The sequence below is a fragment of the Poromitra crassiceps genome, assembly GCF_964638095.1.
Source record: "Poromitra crassiceps genome assembly, chromosome: 17".
Lineage (NCBI taxonomy): Eukaryota > Metazoa > Chordata > Actinopteri > Beryciformes > Melamphaidae > Poromitra > Poromitra crassiceps.
In genome coordinates this window covers 10,712,880-10,731,693 of record NC_139635.1, presented here as the reverse complement: position 1 = coordinate 10,731,693, position 18,814 = coordinate 10,712,880, and the positions used below count along the sequence as shown (strand labels likewise).

Below are 18,814 nucleotides of genomic sequence, written 5' to 3'. Positions count from 1 at the left end.
GTGGAGAGTTTAGGAGGAGCCTTAAGGAGCAGCCAATCCACTGCAAGGCCCACTCCCTCCCTTGCTCCGTTTCCCAATAGCCTGACGCTGTGTGGGTGTCTGAGAGAGAGATATAGGGTGTGTGTGAGAGAGAGAGAGATAGTGTGTTTGTGTGTGTGTGTCTCCCATGATTGGGGGCTCGTCCAATTGTCTCCACCCCGAGCAGAATGACATCATCGAAACTCATCCTTCGAGTGAACTCCCGAGTTCATGGGTACCGGCTCTAGTGGGGGGGGGGGGGGGGGGGGGGGGGGGGGGAGGGGGGGGGGGGGCAGACTTTGAGAGTCGGAGCTGGAGGTGTGCGTACTCAGTGCCAGGAAACCAGCTGTTTTCTGCTCTTAACCCACTCCTTCCCTCATTGTCCACGTGTGTGTGTATGTGTCATGATGAATGTATATAAAGTGTGCATTATATAAACAATAACATATATGTACACTCTGCAGTGACATGTCTTCTGTGAGAGAGAGCTCAAGAAGGGTGGGGGCCGGTGGTGTGCGATTCTGCCAGCTCATCAGTTATGTGACTCATTTTCTAGATATCATAGAAGAACAATGCTCTGTTATACGCCTTGATGGGAAATCTACGCCATGTTTTCTGATACACGGCCACCTGCAAGGTCGAAGTACGTCATTTCATACACAGCACTGATAATAAAATAAGACCGTCTTTGTTCTATGCTAGACATCAACAGCTTTTTTTGGTGGGAACTGCAGAGGGATGATTACATAATTCGGTACTTTTCTCACACTAACTGTTCTCAGCAAAGCCAGGGATAACCCCATCAACTCCATTGCACATGGGCACATGGGCAGCTCTCAACATCAACCCCAAAGCACATGGGCAATCATATATGATCACCCTATTGATTAGAAATATGGGCTGTCCTGTAAATATCAATAGTATGTATAGTAACGTTTTGACAGCTAGCCTACACTATAGGCTACACAACATAACAGTAGGCCTATGTAATGTGTACTGGATTTAAAGTTCTAACTGGAGCCACAAACCACCAGGAAACAAGAGTTGCAATCCATCGTCCAATTTATTTATTTAAAGGTTGATGTTGATGAGGATTGCCCAAAGATTGCCATGAGGATCGCCATGGTTCTGAACAGAAGGAAAGACAAATTACATCTTGTCCAAAGAAATACATAAATACAGCATTTCAATCGTTCCAAATATGCAAATTAAAGTACCATAAATATCCAAAATAATAGTTAGGCAAATGATCTTCCTCACAACGTTATTTAACACGTTCACTGCCAATGATGAGTTGAGTCGTCAAAAAAAATCCAACGGTTGACTGCCAATGACGAGTTGAGTCGTCAAAAAAAAAAAAAAAAAATTTGACGGTGGGACGTGGATCAACGCCCCCCACGTCTCCTATAAAATTATTGGAGCCACCGACCGTGTACAACCCATTCCACCGACCCACTAAGTGGCGACAGTGCCCTCCAAAGCAGAGCCAAAACTGCAGGGGAACGCGCGATGAAACCATTCTCATACTGTAGAATGGATTGGTGAAAACGCTTTCGCTTTCGCGCTGATTGCTGGCAGTGAGGGATTGCAAATTTGCATAATAGATTACGGGTGGAACACACTTTGAAACACGCAGCATAAATAAGACCAGAATCGCAAAAGCTTCATCAAAGCTCTCAACCGAAACCGCAAGAAACGAGCGAGCCCATCCAGACTTCCTCAAAGAGCGGCCGCCAGCAGACAGGAGCAGCAGCAAAGCAGTGAGACTGGTGACGCGAGGTTACAGCAGCAGCAGAAACGAGCTTGTGACATGCCCGCTGCAGCCAAGAAGACACACACGGAGGGAGGAGTTTGAAGGAGAGGGGTGTTTCCTGCTGTTATGGAGGAAATTACTGTTCAAAACTATTGTTTAGATGTCTGACGTCTTACTGATGCCAAAAATGAATGGTTAAAGTGACTGTTCTATCGAATTTCACAAAAAGCCATTTATCTCAGAATAAATTTTCAGACGCTGAAACCATGCTGTATTCAACTGCTAATGCTTACATAACTACTAACTCTACAAACTAACTCTTTTAGACAGAGAAAGCACACATTCTATTAGTTCTTTTGAGATATTGTGTGTTCACAAAATCCTAACAGAAAAGAATCCTCAGCTCTTGAAAGACGAGCCAGAATCCTCAAAAAAAAACCTTGGCAGAAGCTAACCACAGTATTGAAAAACGGCTGGCAGTGAATGTGTTAACAAACTGTATAATCTATTATCAATTAACCTTCATATCAATCCTTAAGCAAATTTAAATACTGTATAAAGAAACTGAATTGCTACTTACATTGAAGGTTATTCAAAAGACACATGGCACACAGGTACAAGCACTCTGGTGAGGTGAAGATGTTTGGAGACAGAGGAGGATGGCCTGGTCCCTGCCTCTATTTATAAAGTGGGAGGTACTAGCACAGGCACACTGAACAAGCACTTGGTGTCTCCTTGTGGAGATCAGGGAAAAAACTTGTAGTTTCTAACATAATGTATGAATAAGACAGTAACGTTTTGACAGAATAAGAGCACAGTAACGTTTTGACAGCCAGCCTACACTATAGGCTACACAACATGACTACAGTAGGCCTATGCAGTGTTCGAGTTATAGTCAGATAGCTATGGGGGCCACCGATTTAGAATTGGGCCGTCTTTTCCTCAAATTGTGGCCATTTGAAGCCAGATTTAGAGGAATATCTAATTTAAAATTAACATTCGGTTTAGACTGTTGTGTGATGTTATTATTCAGTCTTAAGGTCCTTACACATCAAGAGCGATGCGAATATACAGCACGAAATTGCGATGCAAGTTTTGACCCACCTGTCAATCACAGCGACAGATGTGTACACGTCGGAAGCGAATTTCAGAAAAATCGACCGTGGTTCGAAAAAATAAACACCGCAATAACGCTCGCCGAAACCTCGCCGTTGGTATGCACGGTTGCATTAACTGATATAGGTTCGGAAAATAATATTGATGTGCGAATTAATCGCATGAAAAAAATGCTCCCGATGTGTAAGGACCTTTACTCTTAACTCATTCAGGGCCAATGACGTCTTTGACGTGTTATCAGGAATAGCCCAGAGGGCCAATGACGTGTTTGACGGGTTTTTGTTTTTATTACTGCAGCGCGTAGTTCAAACACTTCCTCAGCCTGTGACATAGTATCAGGTCCCTAGCATCTAAGACAACACGTGAACAAACACATACCGCAGCTGTTGTTTTGAAATTGAGCAGGAGGAAAAGCAGAAAACGGATAAACGCTTCCTTCTGCAGACAGGAGAAACGCCATTGAAACGCCCCTCGGCGCGCTGCAGGAGCTGGTCGCTTTCCTGTGTGCCAGCCGGGAGAAAACGGGAGAAAGTAATCCAGAGATGCGTTTGATCATCGGAGGAATGAGGAAATGATCGATCAGAGGGCGGTGAGGACGTGTTGAATAGCCGAGGGGAAAACGGGAACGATCAAATAGCAGGGAGGATAGGACAGCATGGACGAGGACGGGTGGACCAGAACAAAACAAAATAAACACACGAACAGCAGGCAGAAGCGGCAGTCACAGCAGCCCGCTGTCCGTTCTCAAGAGCTATTCAGTTGGTTCATGAAATCGCTGGGCTGCGTGCCCTCCAGTGTTGCTCCTGGCCAATCCCGGCGCCACAGGGCGTGGTTATTGCTTATCCTATGTGGGGTTAGAAATCACGCAACGAAGGGGGATCGTGTGTGTGTGTGTGTGTGTCTGTCTGTCTGTCTGTCTGTCGGTGTGTCTGTCTGTGTGTCTGTCTGCACACTCACTCACACTGCTGTATTGTTGAATGTAAAAAAAAAGCACTTCATGTGTATATATATATATATATATATATATATATTTTCATTTGTGTCATAACGAATAGTATTTACATGTCTGATGTCAATACAGTTCAAAATAAAAGAATTGAGAGCGAGTTCTGCCTGAGAATGTGTATTTTACAGAAATTGCCTTTTCTCCTGTTTGTCATCTCAGAGAGACCTTTTGGGTGAAAACAGGGTGTATATAAATGGATATAAGTAGAGTACAGAACATGCTAAAAGCTCACTTTTTTTTTCTTGGTGAACCCAGAGACGTACATCTTCATTTTGAGGTATTGCAAATCACTCTGGTGCTAATAGATAATTTACTGTGGGTCTTGAAAGATGACCAACAATTATGAAAATCTTTGGCCTGTGCTAAATAATGGCAGTCCTAAACTGGCCATGAATGAGTTAACCATCAATTTGTTCCTTTTCTCACTCACCTCCGCTCTGATAGCTAGGCCTATATAATGCCGTGATATTTACTTATTTGCATTTGATAAAATACAACAATTTAATTTTACAAATGAGACAAAATTGCTGAACTTAAATGAACATTTATTTAACTCTGTCTCTGCACTTATAAATCAAAAACTACAAAAATAAATACATAATGCTTATACATACATATACATAATGCAAATACAATTTGCTTTCCGCGCAGTTCTCTGCACTCTGCAAGAAACGCTATCTAAAAACAACAACAAGAAGAAAACAGATGAATGGGGCAGCCATCCCCTATGCTACTATTGCATAGCAACAACAGACCGGAAGTGAGTAGGCTAACCTTAAGAACAAACTAATGTGCACAGGTAATCAAGAACTTGTGAATGAAAAACAAATTGCACCTAACAAACAGCAGCATATTTCAGCAGATACAGTAGCAGCATCTTGTTAGAACAAAAACAACTGTAGGCTTAATACTTACAAAATGAAAAGTCTCAGTCTCCTCTCCTCTCAGCTGTGTCCACGATATCATCAGACCATAACGTTAGCTTACCTACTAGCTAGTAGCAACCTGGCTGCTGCGCTAACAGGTCGTTGTCCGTTGTCTGAAGCCGTTCTTTGTTTCTTTCTGAAACAGAAGCTATCCAGGCTTGTACACCCCGTTGGCAGCTTCAGCCTTTTCTTCGGTGGCATGGTAACGCTATACTAAAGATTAATAATATCTTGTTGGCTCAGGCGACTGTTTACATCACGTGATGGTTGCATATTGTGGCTTCTTCTCCCTGCAACTCGGTTGTAGTAGTAGAACACGCGCTCATGGGCAACGCATGGTGGCTTGGAGGTGAAATGCAGCCTATTTCACACAACAATTCAAACGGTTGTTTTGGGAAAACTGAAAACGTGTTTCTTATTTAGCCTATTTAACTAGTTAACATAAATAATACTAATTCTTACATCGAAAAATGTGTTATTCGGGGGGGGGGGGGGGGGGCGGGGGTGGAAAGAAGTTATATTTGTGGGGGTCCCACAGGTGTTCTGGACTATGGGGTCCCAGACTCTATCTATGGGGTCCAAGACCCCATAGGTCCCCCCATAACTGGAACCCCGCGGCCTATGTATGAAGAGCACAGTGATGTTTTGACAGATAGCCATTGCTTATACACAGCATCAATATGACGCTACATTACGGGTGGAAGTTGGAAGGCAATGATTCACATAGTCTGCTCGAAATGGGACCATCATTTACAAAATGAAGGCCATTCTGAGAGTATAGGACTTGGTTGAAAGTAACTAAACTCATCAGGGAAGCGTTGGGGGAATAAAGTGATGCTTTCTGCTGTCGGCCAAAACACGCATTGGGTGAACGGGGGTTTAAGCCGAACGGGAAAGATTTAGCGGTGCACGTAGCCTCTGCAATATTCCATCGTATGGCAATGCTTTCATGAATACATACATGTCTAAAGGGAGGAGAATTAAATCGCCATTATCCCTTTGTTTTTGTTCAGCCTGACACACCTGTCCTATAGTTTCTGCCTCTCTACAAGGCATCTTGAAGCAACCTCGGCAAGACCCGCCCCTAAGCTGCCTCTGATTGGTAGTCTACAGTCAGCGAGACGTGATTGATAGTCTACGGTCGGATTCTAGGATCTGATTGGGAGTCTACAGTCGGCGAGACCATCGGAGCGCGCAATTGTCTACAGTGGACTGTAGATAATTGCACTACTGTAGAAACTGAGCTTGCGCATTTCGGCTTTGGAATATAGTTTGTGTAGGATAAGGTACGCCTGTGCACACTTCTCACTGACTTCTCTTTGCCACTAAACCACTGGGGGCGCTGGAGTTAAAGAAGTGTCAGGGTTGGTGCAGATTATTTGCATAAGTTGTCTTGTTTACTTTTTAACCGTTTTGTTGTTTACATAACTACGTCTGTGTGGGATACCTTTGCAAGACGATATCATACTGGGTGGTGAAACACGGATTGGATAGAGTAGATAGTCACTGGACAGGTTAGTCATGGTTTTAGTAGGGATTCTACACAAGGTTTGATAGATGAGACCCCTGGAGGAGAATGGGGTGGAGCAGGGGCGGACTGGGATCATAATTCAGGCCGGGCATTAGATACCAAGCAGGCCAGGCCGATACGGGCCGACGCGCGTGCCGGCGTCCGAAGGGCGCCGTCGGAAAATTTGGGGCGTTTGAAGCTCAATTTGGGGCGTTTGAAGCCCAATTTGGGCCGTTTGAAGCCAGATTTGGGTCGTTTAAAGCCAGATTTGGGCTGTTTGAAGCCCGATTTGGGCCGTTTGAAGCCCAATTTGGGCCGTTTGAAGCCCAATTTGGGCCAAGTCCAATTTTACAATGAGATGCACCCACTTTACTTTACTTTACTTTATTTGTTTATTTGGACGGGACAGTGCATATTCATGAACATTACACAAGGCAACGTAAATAAGCCGGAGTTAGCAAGAATGCTAAATTACATCCGTAGTCCCCACAGAGAGACAGAAAAACGACAGAGGCAGCACCAGGACAGAACTAAACAGAACAATACAAAAAACAACATGAGCAATAACAAAACCAAAACGGATCAGAAACTAAAGTAAACCAAAATGAACTAAACTAGGTTAATAAAACAAGACAAAACAAAAACAAGAAGCATAACAGAGCAAGCAAAACAAGAGCACTACAGTACAATTTACACATGGTCGCAGATTTGGCTATTTAAAATCCATTTTTTTACGTTGTGTTTGAAAGATGGGAATGACAGACAGTTTCTTATAGTTTGAGGTAGCGAATTCCAGATTTGGCAGCCCTGGACTGAGAGGGTGTTTTTGCCGAAGGCAGTTGTCCGGTGTGGTACTACACAGTCCCCTCTGGCGAAAGCCCGAGTGTTGAGTCCTGTGTCAGGCTTCCGTTTTATGAATTCCCTCAGGGGGGGCGGGCAAAGTCCATGTAAGGTCTTATAGACAATACCAACCTGTTTAAAAACTTTAAAGTTGACAAAACTTAGAAAATGATACTTACTGAGGATGTTACAGTGGTGATATGAGTAGGGTTTTCTGTCAAAAACCTTCAGTGCACTTTTATATAACTGTTCAATGGGTTTGAGGATCGTTACTCCTGTGCAAGACCAGTTTGTGAAGCAGTACTCAATATGTGATAGTATCATACATTGGAGATAAGATTTGGCGGCCCCTACTGTCAGATAAGGTCTGATTTGTTTAAAGTTTTGAAGGTTGAACTTAATTGTGTTAGCAACCTTTTTTACATGTTTTTTGAAGGTTAGGGTAGAGTCTAACATTACCCCGAGGTATTTGAACTCAGACACCAGTTCAAGTTCCTCCCCGCCCAGGAACACATTCGATGACTGTGTTCCTGAATAAAGTAATAAAACCACTAGTAAACCAGTAGGCGGCGCCTGGCCTGCTGTTCAGTGAGTGGCCTGGCCTGGCTTGCAAAAAATAAATAATTTTTTTTTTTTTTTTGGCAGGCCAGGCCAGGCCAGGCCACCGGGCATTTGCCCGACGTGCCCGATTATGCAGTCCGCCACTGGGGTGGAGGAGGGTTGCAGCAATCACACTGAAATAACAGCAGACTGTGTATGAGAAGAGAGCAGTTTTTAAAGGTTGCCGCTAAGGCTGAGATTGGCTGAATGGGAAGATGTGGCCAACTGTGATTGGTTTAGAAAAATCACTAACGCTCCCCTAATCAGTTGAATGCAGGGCAGCTGAAAGGAAAGAGGGGAATGAGTTAGTGTGAAACAAACAAAGGTCTTTCTGGTCTGAAGTTTCACCTAAGCTTCATTTGAGACTAATTCACAGCAGATCGGCTTTGGAACTAATAAAGCAACAAAGACACATTTCGTTGTAGCCTAGACGTTCTTCCAACAATAATTATAGGTTGTTATTATTATAGTGGTAAGTTGTTGTGGAGTCGGCCTGGAAATTATTTGCTTGTTTGCTTTATTTTAGCTTTGCCACCCCAGTCGCTGTTTCCACTGTCTCCAAAATGTGCATGGATCAAAGTTAACGCACAGATGCGCACATTCTCCCATCCAGTTTGTTATAGATCACAACCTCTGTGTGGGAAGTGGTAGATGTGCTTCTTTCAGGCCCAATTTTATTTGCTACGGTTATTAAAAAGATTCTAGTAGAAATGCCTGGAAGATGAATGTAGTTGATTGGAGAATGCATAGATTCACTTTGACTAGTCATCTCCAATTTACTAATTGATTTGATAACATTAAAAAATGAAATTCAATTAACAGAAATTGCAATTGCATGCAAGGAGGAGATCCTCAAGTTTAAATAAACAATGGTGGTTATTATTAAAGGTGGCTCTGAATTAGTCATCAAATCAATTTCTGTACTAAGACTTTTAATATCTTTAAATATGTGAGGTGGGGCCACTTCCTCTGGATGAAATGACAAAATGGTAAATGTTTCTCATGCTAGTATAGCCAGATAAAAGTATCAAAACACCTGTTGTCAAACGCAGTCCACTGGTGTGGTTAAGTAGTGCAGTCTATATGAATGGTTCTATTTATTTTCACTATAGCACATATGCTACTGCCAATCATATAATTATTATTTCTTATATATATATATATTTTAAGTGAGCACCCACTGTAAATAATTAAGCTCCCCCAGCCACAATAGATCTCAACAGTCACGTGAGGTCTCCAACCCCAGACGAGAATTCCCCATTAATTTTCTCCATAGACAAGAGAAGGGAAATCTGAACTACAAACTGGTCCAGCTGCATCTGGTCTTGGTCAGTAGATTATATTCTGCCTTTCAAATAAATAAATCCATGTTGAAACTCGTGGAATATTGATTTAACTGAAGCTACATCAAACAGTGAAGGAACTGATGAAATATTGAATCCATCAATCTTTCCTAAATCTAGGTTTTATCACCCAGTACTACAAACTATACATCAGTGAAGAAGATACAACAATGCAATATGCTGTGTGTGTGTGTGTGTGTGTGTGTGTGTGTGTGTGTGTGTGTGTGTGTGTGTGTGTGTGTGTGTGTGTGCGTGTGTGTGTGTGTGTGTGTGTGTCAAGTCAACTCAAGTTTATTTGTATAGTCGTATTCACAAGCATGTCTCAGAGGGTTTTACAGATAATATGTCTAAGTTTAGCTAAGCACTATCAATGAAGAGAATGGACAATATTTTATTAGAGAGGGAGAGAGGGGGAGGGGGAGAGAAGGAGAGGGAATGGGGGAAGGGAGAGAGAGGGGGGGAGAACAGGGGAGGGAGGGGGAGAAGAGAGAGCAGAACACACACTATAGGGGCTGGGCGATACGATATAAATCAATATGATAGTCATAGGGGTCAGTCAATATGGTTCATGTAATCAAAGTCACATTTAGTAATCCAATTACCATATTATCATATATGTACTTACCTGTGTGTGTGTGTGTGTGTGTGTGTGTGTGTGTGTGTGTGTGTGTGTGTGTGTGTGTGTGTGCTTGCGCGTGCGTGTGTGTGTGTGTGTGTGTGTGTGTGCGTGTGCAGGCTGTCAGGCTGTCTGCTCACAGGGGAAGGTTGTGCTTCTCTGGCCTCAGCTCTGAGCTCCAACCCCTCCCATCTGAGAGAGCTGGACCTGAGCTACAATCATCCAGGAGCCTCAGTGTCGCTGCTGGAGGATCCACACTGGAGACTGGACTCTCTCAGGTACGGAGAGGCAAAATCTGCTAGAAGGCTGAGAGTCACACACATTTTCTCTGTCACACTGAGAAGAGGAGGAATATTAAAGAGGACATGAAACAATGAAAATAGACACTTACACAGAGCTTTGTGTATTAAGCCCGGGACATACTCCATGCGGGCAGTGAGAGGCGGAGCTCCGCAGACTGCGTGCGCACCCTGCGCTGGGACAGACGGGGTCATACTCAGAGTGCTGCTCAGAGCACAGCTGTTTACATAGTACAGTGAATGACCCATGATAAAGTCAATGAAACGCAATTAAAAGTCAATGGAATGCCATTATGTTCAGTAGACTGCGGTTTCACTCTCAAACGATTGTATCAGCACATGAATAGAATCGCCAATCCTGTTTTTATTGAATGTAAATAGGCCTAGATCTGTCTCAACACAGCACATTACTTGAAATGACTAAAAACGAACAGTTAGAAATCCAAATTTTCCACATGGGTCAAGAAACGTGGTCAAAACATGGCTCAGTGTAGCCTACTTACTTCTTCATTTCATTTATCTTCCTGTCTCTCCCATGGATCTATTGTCTCCCTGCACAGCAGAGCGGTGCGGTGCGCTGCTAGAAAAATCTGGCGACACGCGTTTACGGCTGCGGTGGCCTCGCCCCCACCGTAATGACGTCATATTGGCCGCACGGCCCTCGCGGTTGGAAGCGCGCATGGACTATGTACCGCCCTTTACTAAGATGTACTACAATAAAAAATAACATAATAAAAGTAAGCCATTGTTGAGAGAAAAAAACATTTCAGTCAGGACCACTTTAGTCAAAACACAACACCACTTTAGATCAATTTAAAGCTTTTATTTGCATAAGTTAACTTTGGTGGTATGGCTCTGTTCTGGAGGCTCCCTGCCCTTCCATGCAGCAAGCATGGAAAGCCTAAGGCAGAGAGCAGCAGCAGCAGATTATGGGAGCTCCTTGCCCTTCCACAATCTGTGGAATAGCCTTAAGGCAAGGAGCAGCAAAAGACCCCCAGGTACAGAACAGAGCAAGCAACAATGACAACAGAATCATTGACATTGTTTAAGTCAGATATAGCATAGGGAGGAGCTGGGGAGGAGGTGGGTTGCAAACAGGATTGCAGAGGAAGCAGCAATGACAGGCAGAGTAAAGCAGGTTTAAATAGGGCGCCCCTGTATGAGTTGAGCCAATGGCATCAGCTGAGCTGATGTGGGCTGGGTTTGAGATCAGCTCCTAATCAGCTGTGGGCTGGGTTTAAGCTGGGCTTGACGTTCGTGGCCTGCCTGAACTACCGCATTGCTCAATTTCAGTCTATTCAACTGTAGTTCATATGTAGTTACATGGTACCGGACCTGTAAAGTGGAGTGAGTCTATTCAACTGTAGTTCATATGTAGTTACATGTAACGGACCTGTAAAGTGGAGTGAGTCTATTTAACTGTAGTTCATATGTAGTTACATGGTACCGGACCTGTAAAGTGGAGTGAGTCTATTCAACTGTAGTTCATATGTAGTTACATGTAACGGACCTGTAAAGTGGAGTGAGTCTATTTAACTGTAGTTCATATGTAGTTACATGGTACCGGACCTGTAAAGTGGAGTGAGTCTATTCAACTGTAGTTCATATGTAGTTACATGGTACCGGACCTGTAAAGTGGAGTGAGTCTATTCAACTGTAGTTCATATGTAGTTACATGGTACCGGACCTGTAAAGAAGCTCCGGGCTGGGACAGAGATTGCTAAAACCCAGTGGTGGATTCGAACCACTGAACTTCAGATTGCAAAGCAAGCGGCTTTAACCACTCAGCCATGAGGGCTTTCCAACTTTCTTAGTGGAGTTTGGGAAGGATAACTGTATGTCAGTCAGATGTAGTTGCCACTTCATAGCTTTGTTATTATAAACAGAGGCTAGAAACATGAGGAAACAGAGGCTTCGACTTAGGCTACATCTTCACTAAGCCGTTTTCAAAGACCCCGTAGTTGAAGCCTTCCCAGTCTACACTAGAGCAGGCTCCGAGCAGTCTCCGTCCATATTAGCTCATGCGAGACGCCCGCAATACGATGCTTTACCTACACTGGGCATGCGCACGCCTCTATGTTTAGTACTGGAGTCCACAACGAGAGGGCAGCAACTACGCCTACGTTCAAGTCAAAGAAAAGAAAAGAAGAAGAAGAAGAAGCAGCAAACTGTCAGAAAACAGCATTACCTTTATGATCTTTTAATAATGTTAGTAGACACATAACTGTAGGCTATAGATCCCCGTTATGAGGCCAGTTTATAAAAAAATAACGCCTATTTCGAAATCTGACTTTTGAGAGCAGGGGATCCAGCCAGCACATCGACCATACTAGCTGATGGAAGCTCAGAGCTTCATCGACATATAATAAAGATTCATATTCATCTCAGTGGCCTGGACACATTTACGTCCGTGATACCGGGCGAAATGGTCTGTGCGGTTCTGTGGTGATTAACTCATGTCTTTGTAGCATTATGATTATGATTGAATTCATTATGGAAGATATATGTTGGTTTAACAGATGCAAATGATTTCTTACATAGCCTCCATGTAAAGTGAGGCTATGGGCAGACCAATTGGGCTCTATAACGTTATATAACGTGACGATCACATTTCAATAAATATAGTTTTTGCAGATTTGTTTCATGCTCTTCTGTATTGGACATTAAGCTGATACACACTTGTCTTGAGCTAATTCCACGAAGCTCAGTTAAGAATATGGCAAGCTAATGTGTCATTGGAAAACATTTATTGATAGTGTAACACTTAACACAATCAAATGTGTAGTCACTTTTTCACAGCAATAGCCTACTGTAGGCTACAGTCCAGCCCACCATGGTATGGGAAAGGAACCGTTGTTTGATGTACCGTATTCCAAATTTATACAGATATCACCATATTTAATTTCAATAAATATAAAGCATTGATTTGAAGCAGGCTGCTGGTCGGTTGTTTCGGCCGTCGTCATATCCTCTGGTCCAATCTTCGGTTGGTGTGCCTCGTCTGGTCCAATCTTCGGTTCGTGTCATAGTTCGTGTTCACTCGACATCAACAATCTTTATTATATCACATCTGATAATTTTATCCAACCTGCCTCTGACAACTAATGGGCTCCTTCTGCGATCATATTGTGATACATTCAGGTAACCTACATGATTTACCGAAGTACATAACAATAACAACAAGGTTTTTTGTTGGCGATGTTTATTGACAAAAGCATTAAAACAAGCAAATAACAATATAATTCTCCGGTCACTGGCAGATAGATGCGTACAAATAGTTCAAAACAAATATCTCAGTCTCAAAACTGTTGGCATTTGACTTGTGTTATATCTGATGTTGAAACAACTGATTATCAGCAGTATTAACCTGCACAGTAGCCTAACAGGTTAACGTTATAATCTCAGGAGAGATTAAGTAGGCTAAATAAACCATACACATGAGAATTACTGTTAACGCTACAGCATTTAATAACGTTCATTTTCCAAAAATCCTGTTCCTCTGTTGTCACTCGACGGTCATCATTCCCTTGAATAAACGAACGTCACGTGTTATTAATCAATGGGCATTTGTTTACCCAACACAATGCTGTGCAGCATGCAATAACATTTTTAAAACATTAACACGTAACTTCTGCTTCTCTAGAATGTTAGTCCTCATGTAATATTTGACAAATGGACATGTTAAATGTCATGCTTGCAATTACGTTAGCTAAAGATGACCTCAATTTTGTGGAAGGTAACGTCAAACCGCAGGCGGCCGGGGCAGGCTGGTGACGCGAGGTCTGGAGATAATATCCAAAAACTACTGAGGTGCCACCACGATGCATCGGATCACAAGTAAAAAGGACAGAATAATTTGGTTATCCATTTCGTTACCCATGATCAAACGTCTGTCCACTTCTCTCAACTAGCGGGGTATATGTAAACAGTGCATCGCCACAAAAAGTGCGTGACCAGTGCGACATGCTTTCTTCTTCTGTTGTTTGTAGGCGGGTCGCCGACAGCTTCAAGCTGCTTACCGCTGCTTACCATTAATGGTACAGTCTCCTCTGGTAGAGGCTCTGGTAGATGAATTTTGGATTTGTGAAATTAATTCCTTGAGCGGAGGGGGGGCCAGACCATGAAAAATTTTATACACAAGTAAAATATCTGCAAATTTGATCATGTTTTCCCAATTTAAAAAGTCATATTTAAGATTTTACAGTGGTGATATGAGTTAGATTTTTTGTCCAGTGTTTTCAGGGCTCGCTTATAAAGTGTTTCTACTGATTTTAAAGTAGTTTTACCTGTCTGTGTCCAACTAGTGAGACAGTAATTAATATGTGAAAAAAATCATAGCATTGGCATACAATTTTGAGGCCTCAGTAGTCAGATTGTTCCTGATATATTTGAAATTTGCCAGGTTGAATTTGATTCGGTTGGCAACTTTTTTAACTTGTTTTTTAAATGTTAGCTGGGAGTCTATTATTATGCCTAGGTATTTAAATTCTTGCACGACTGCAAGACTGCTCCCTGCTACCAACACATCTGGGTCTGGATCTCTGTTGGCAGACTTGGAAAAAAACATACATACAGTTTTGCTTACATGGTGTAGACATGACTCAGTTAACCAGTTTGATATATTGACCATTGCAGCTGACAGATCTGCTGCAGCTTGTGCCTTATTTTTTGCATGTAGATATATGATCGTATCGTCAGCATACATCTGACGATGTACGTGAGATGGGGGTTTCCCAGAGCCACAGCTCCGCCTGCTATTGGTCCGTGATCTGCAAGCTGCGCGTTCACTGGACAGGCGATCTGTCAATCACCCCCTTTTCTATCTATCTATTTGACTCCAAACGGGCGAGTTATATAAAAAATTACCCCCCCCCCACCCCACAGTTGTTATGAAAAAGTGAAATTAGCTATATAGACCAAAACCGTGTTTCGGTCCAGACTATAAAGATATTTAATTACTGTTACAAAGTGGGGCATTTTAACAGGAATGATGGGACTTCTGAGTCCTGCCTCAAGTGACCATTCAAGGAATTACAGCTTAAACAAAGACGTCCACATCTTCAGGGTAAAGGGGGTGGGCTTACCCACTGTGGTATACATATGTTTAGCTTTAGCTGTTTAATCCTAAACTCAACAGGCAACATGCCCACCTTCTTGAATTCGTTACCTCCTACATGTGTCCTAGGAGGAGCATTCAGTAGATAATGAATGATGTTATTTTGCCTAACCTGCAACCTCTTCTCTAATCTCATTATCAGGCCACTGTACCAGGTAGAACAGGCAAAATCAAAATGGCACTGTATCAGTGCTGTTACAAGGAGTTTTGTAATAGTAATATCAAACTGACTTGTTCTGCAATACAGAAATTTAGTTTACTGGCACTTTTTGATAATAATAATAACGTATTCAAATAAGTTTTTATCAGAACCTGTTAAAGTAGTACTCTGCCCCTCCCCCCCAACCGCAGTGCATTGTCCTGTCTTTTCTCAGGTAAAATGCAAATGAAGTAGTCACATGATCAAATGTTTAATTTCCTCTTGAATGTTTACATCATCAAAGAGAATCTGCTGATCTGACTTTGTTTCTTCCTCCAGGGTGGACCATGATGCAGTGCAGTGGTTGAAACCAGGTCTGAGGAAATGTAAGTATGCATTTAGTTTGATTCATGAAAACAAAGTAACACAATCAACTATAGAGTACCGCAGGGATGATGTATTTTTGTAGGCTTAACCAGAACTCCAGAACCTGAACTCCGTCAAGCCGCCCTAAGCTCATTCCCCAAGTTTGAAGTCGATCAGACGAAGGGTTCTTGAGATAAACCGCTTTTTGTGTTTGCCAATAGGTGGCGCTATGCCGAATAGCACAAAATTTGGCACTGAACTCTGTCAGTCAGGTCCCCCTACTGTAAATGAACTCTCCGAGTTTGAAGTCGATCCGTCAAATGCTTCTCGAGATAAACCACCACTTTGTGTTTGCTAGTAGGTGGCGCTATACTGAATTGCATGAAATTCAGCACTGCAATCCAACATGTAGCCCTAAGTGCAGTCCCCGAGTTTGAAGTTGATCCGACGAATGGTTCTCGAGATGAACGGCACTGCACTCCATCAGGTCCCCCTAAGTTAGGGGCAAACACACATGGGCAAAAATCTCAATGTGGCCCCCAATGTCCTGAAAAGAAAACAACCCCCAAAAACTCAATAAAAGGCAGAATTATGTGAATGAATCTCATCTGCTACAGCCATTTGATTTGTATCGCTATATATTTATATCAGGGGATGAACAGGAGAAATGACCAATCACAGAGAGAGGGGTAAAAATGAGGAGACTCTCGTGTTGGCAGGTATGAAGTCGATCAGACGAATGGTTCCCGAGATAAACCGTTTTTTGTGTTTGCCAATAGGTGGCGCTATGCCGAATAGCATGAAATTCGGCACTGAACTCTGTCAGGTCCCCCTACTGTAAATGCACTCCCCAAGTTTGAAGTCGAGTCTTGAGGGGGGAAAACAGGTAGGGAGGCAGGCAGACAGACAGGCAGACAGACAGACAGACAGGCAGGCAGACAGACAGGCAGCCAGACAGACAGACACAGACAGGCAGTCAGACAGACAGACAGACACGGACGGACAGACAGACAGACAGACAGGCAGGCAGGCAGACAGATAGACAGGCAGGCAGAGAGACAGACAGGTAGGCAGGCAGGCAGACAGACAGGCAGGCAGACAGGCAGACAGACAGGTAGGCAGACAGACAGACAGACAGGCAGGCAGACAGACAGGTAGACAGGCAGGCAGAGTGACAGACAGGTATGCAGGTGGGCAGACAGACAGGCAGGCAGGCAGACAGACAGGCAGACAGACAGGTAGGCAGACAGACAGACAGACAGACAGACAGACATACAGGCAGGCAGACAGACAGCCAGGCAGACAGACAGGTAGGTAGGCAGACAGGCAGACAGACAGGCAGACAGGCAGACATGTAAGCAGACAGACAGACAGACTGACATGCAGACAGACAGACAGGCAGACAGGCAGGTAGGCAGACAGACAGGCAGACAGACAGGCAGTCAGACAGACGGACAGACAGGTAGGCAGACAGACAGGCAGACAGACAGGCAGTGAGACAGACAGACACAGACAGACAGGCAGGCAGACAGACAGACAGACAGGTATGCAGGCAGACAGACAGACAGGCAGTCAGACAGACAGGCAGGCAGACAGACAGACAGGCAGACAGACAGGCAGTCAGACAGACAGACAGGCAGTCAGACAGACAGACAGACAGGCAGTCAGACAGACAGACAGGCAGTCAGGCAGACAGACAGACAGACCGGCAGACAGACAGAGCGATATCTCAATGTAAATGAACATCAGGATTAGACTGTTGTCATGTCATTATTCATGCCAGCTGCTCTCTCTGCACTGTCGGCCTCCTCATGCTCTCTCTCTCTCGCTCTCTTTCTCCCTCTCTCTCTCTCTCTCTCTCTCTCTCTTTACTCTGAATAGTGAACATGCAAGAAATATGATCAAAAAGAATAGAATACACAGAGTCCAAGTCTACATTAGGATTAGACTGTCAGATGTCATTATTCAGGCAGCTCCTCTCCACCCAATTATTTGTGCAACTTTAAAACCAGTTTCCTGCTATTTTATATAGTGTTGCTAATTGACAAGCACAAGTCGAAATGAAAATAATTGTAAGAAGAGAAGTCATCCACAGCCTCCTCCACTGTTTCCTCTGACCTGGAAAGTTTGGCAGGGGGTGGTTGACCTTCACTGCCCAGAATGACAGCAGGTCTCTCTGCTTCTTCTTCCCTGACATCTTTCAATTTGTTTCAAACACAAAAATGGAAGTGTGCAGTTAAGGAATGAATGACCCACAGTCTCAAAAGAGAGCTACATGTTACTCTAAATCCCTTTAGCTCATAGTTAGACCTTCGATACAGTCAATCACCAAATCCTTCTTTCCACTCTGTCTGACCTCGGCATTTCAGGTTCTGCACTCTCCTGGTTTGCTTCCTATCTCTCGAACCGCTCATACCAGGTCTTATGGAGAGGGTCCGTCTCCAGATCCTGCCCTCTTACCACTGGTGTCCCCCAGGGCTCAGTCCTGGGCCCCTTACTTTTCCTTCTCTATATCAGATCTCTTGCCTATGTGATCTCTTCTCATGGCTTCTCTTATCACTGCTATGCTGATGACACCCAACTTTTCCTTTCCTTCCCCCCCTCTGACACTCAAATCGAGGCTTGCATCTCTGCATGTCTCAAGGACATTGGTGACTGGATGTCTGCCCACCACCTCAAGCTCTACCTTGGTAAGACAGAGCTACTCTTCCTCCCAGGGAAAGACTGTCCTCTCGCAGATCTCTCCATCTCCATCGACAACACCACTGTACTGCCCTCCCAAACAGCTAAGAACCTTGGCGTGATCCTCGACAACCAGCTGTCTTGCTCAGCCAACATAGCTGCGACAGCACGCTCCTGTAGGTTCTCCCTCTACAACATCCGCAAAATCCGTCCCTTCCTCACAAGAGAAGCGACTCAACTCCTGGTCCAGTCACTTATCATCCCTCGCCTGGACTACTGCAACGTGCTCCTGGCTGGCCTACCTGCCACCGACATCCGACCGCTTCAGCTCATTCAGAACGCTGCTGCCCGTCTGGTATTCAACCAACCCAAATTCTCTCATGTCACTCCCCTCTTCCGGGACCTCCACTGGCTTCCCATCTCAGCTCGCATCAAATTCAAGACACTGGTACTGGCCTACAGGGCAGTACACCAGTCAGCTCCC

At 43.9% G+C, this 18,814-nt stretch overlaps 1 protein-coding gene across 1 annotated transcript in view; it reads left to right on the top strand.

Annotated features, from left to right (window-relative positions):
- The window catches only part of LOC310792198 (stonustoxin subunit beta-like), a gene marked incomplete at its 5' end in the record, with an annotated part of 86,541 nt that overhangs the window by 30,078 nt on the left and 37,649 nt on the right, over positions 1–18,814 (top strand). The window contains 2 exons of the mRNA XM_083653927.1: positions 9,848–10,006; positions 15,622–15,668. Of these exons, the coding sequence (XP_083510053.1) occupies positions 9,848–10,006; positions 15,622–15,668 (206 nt within the window). The remainder of the gene's footprint in view (positions 1–9,847; positions 10,007–15,621; positions 15,669–18,814) is intronic.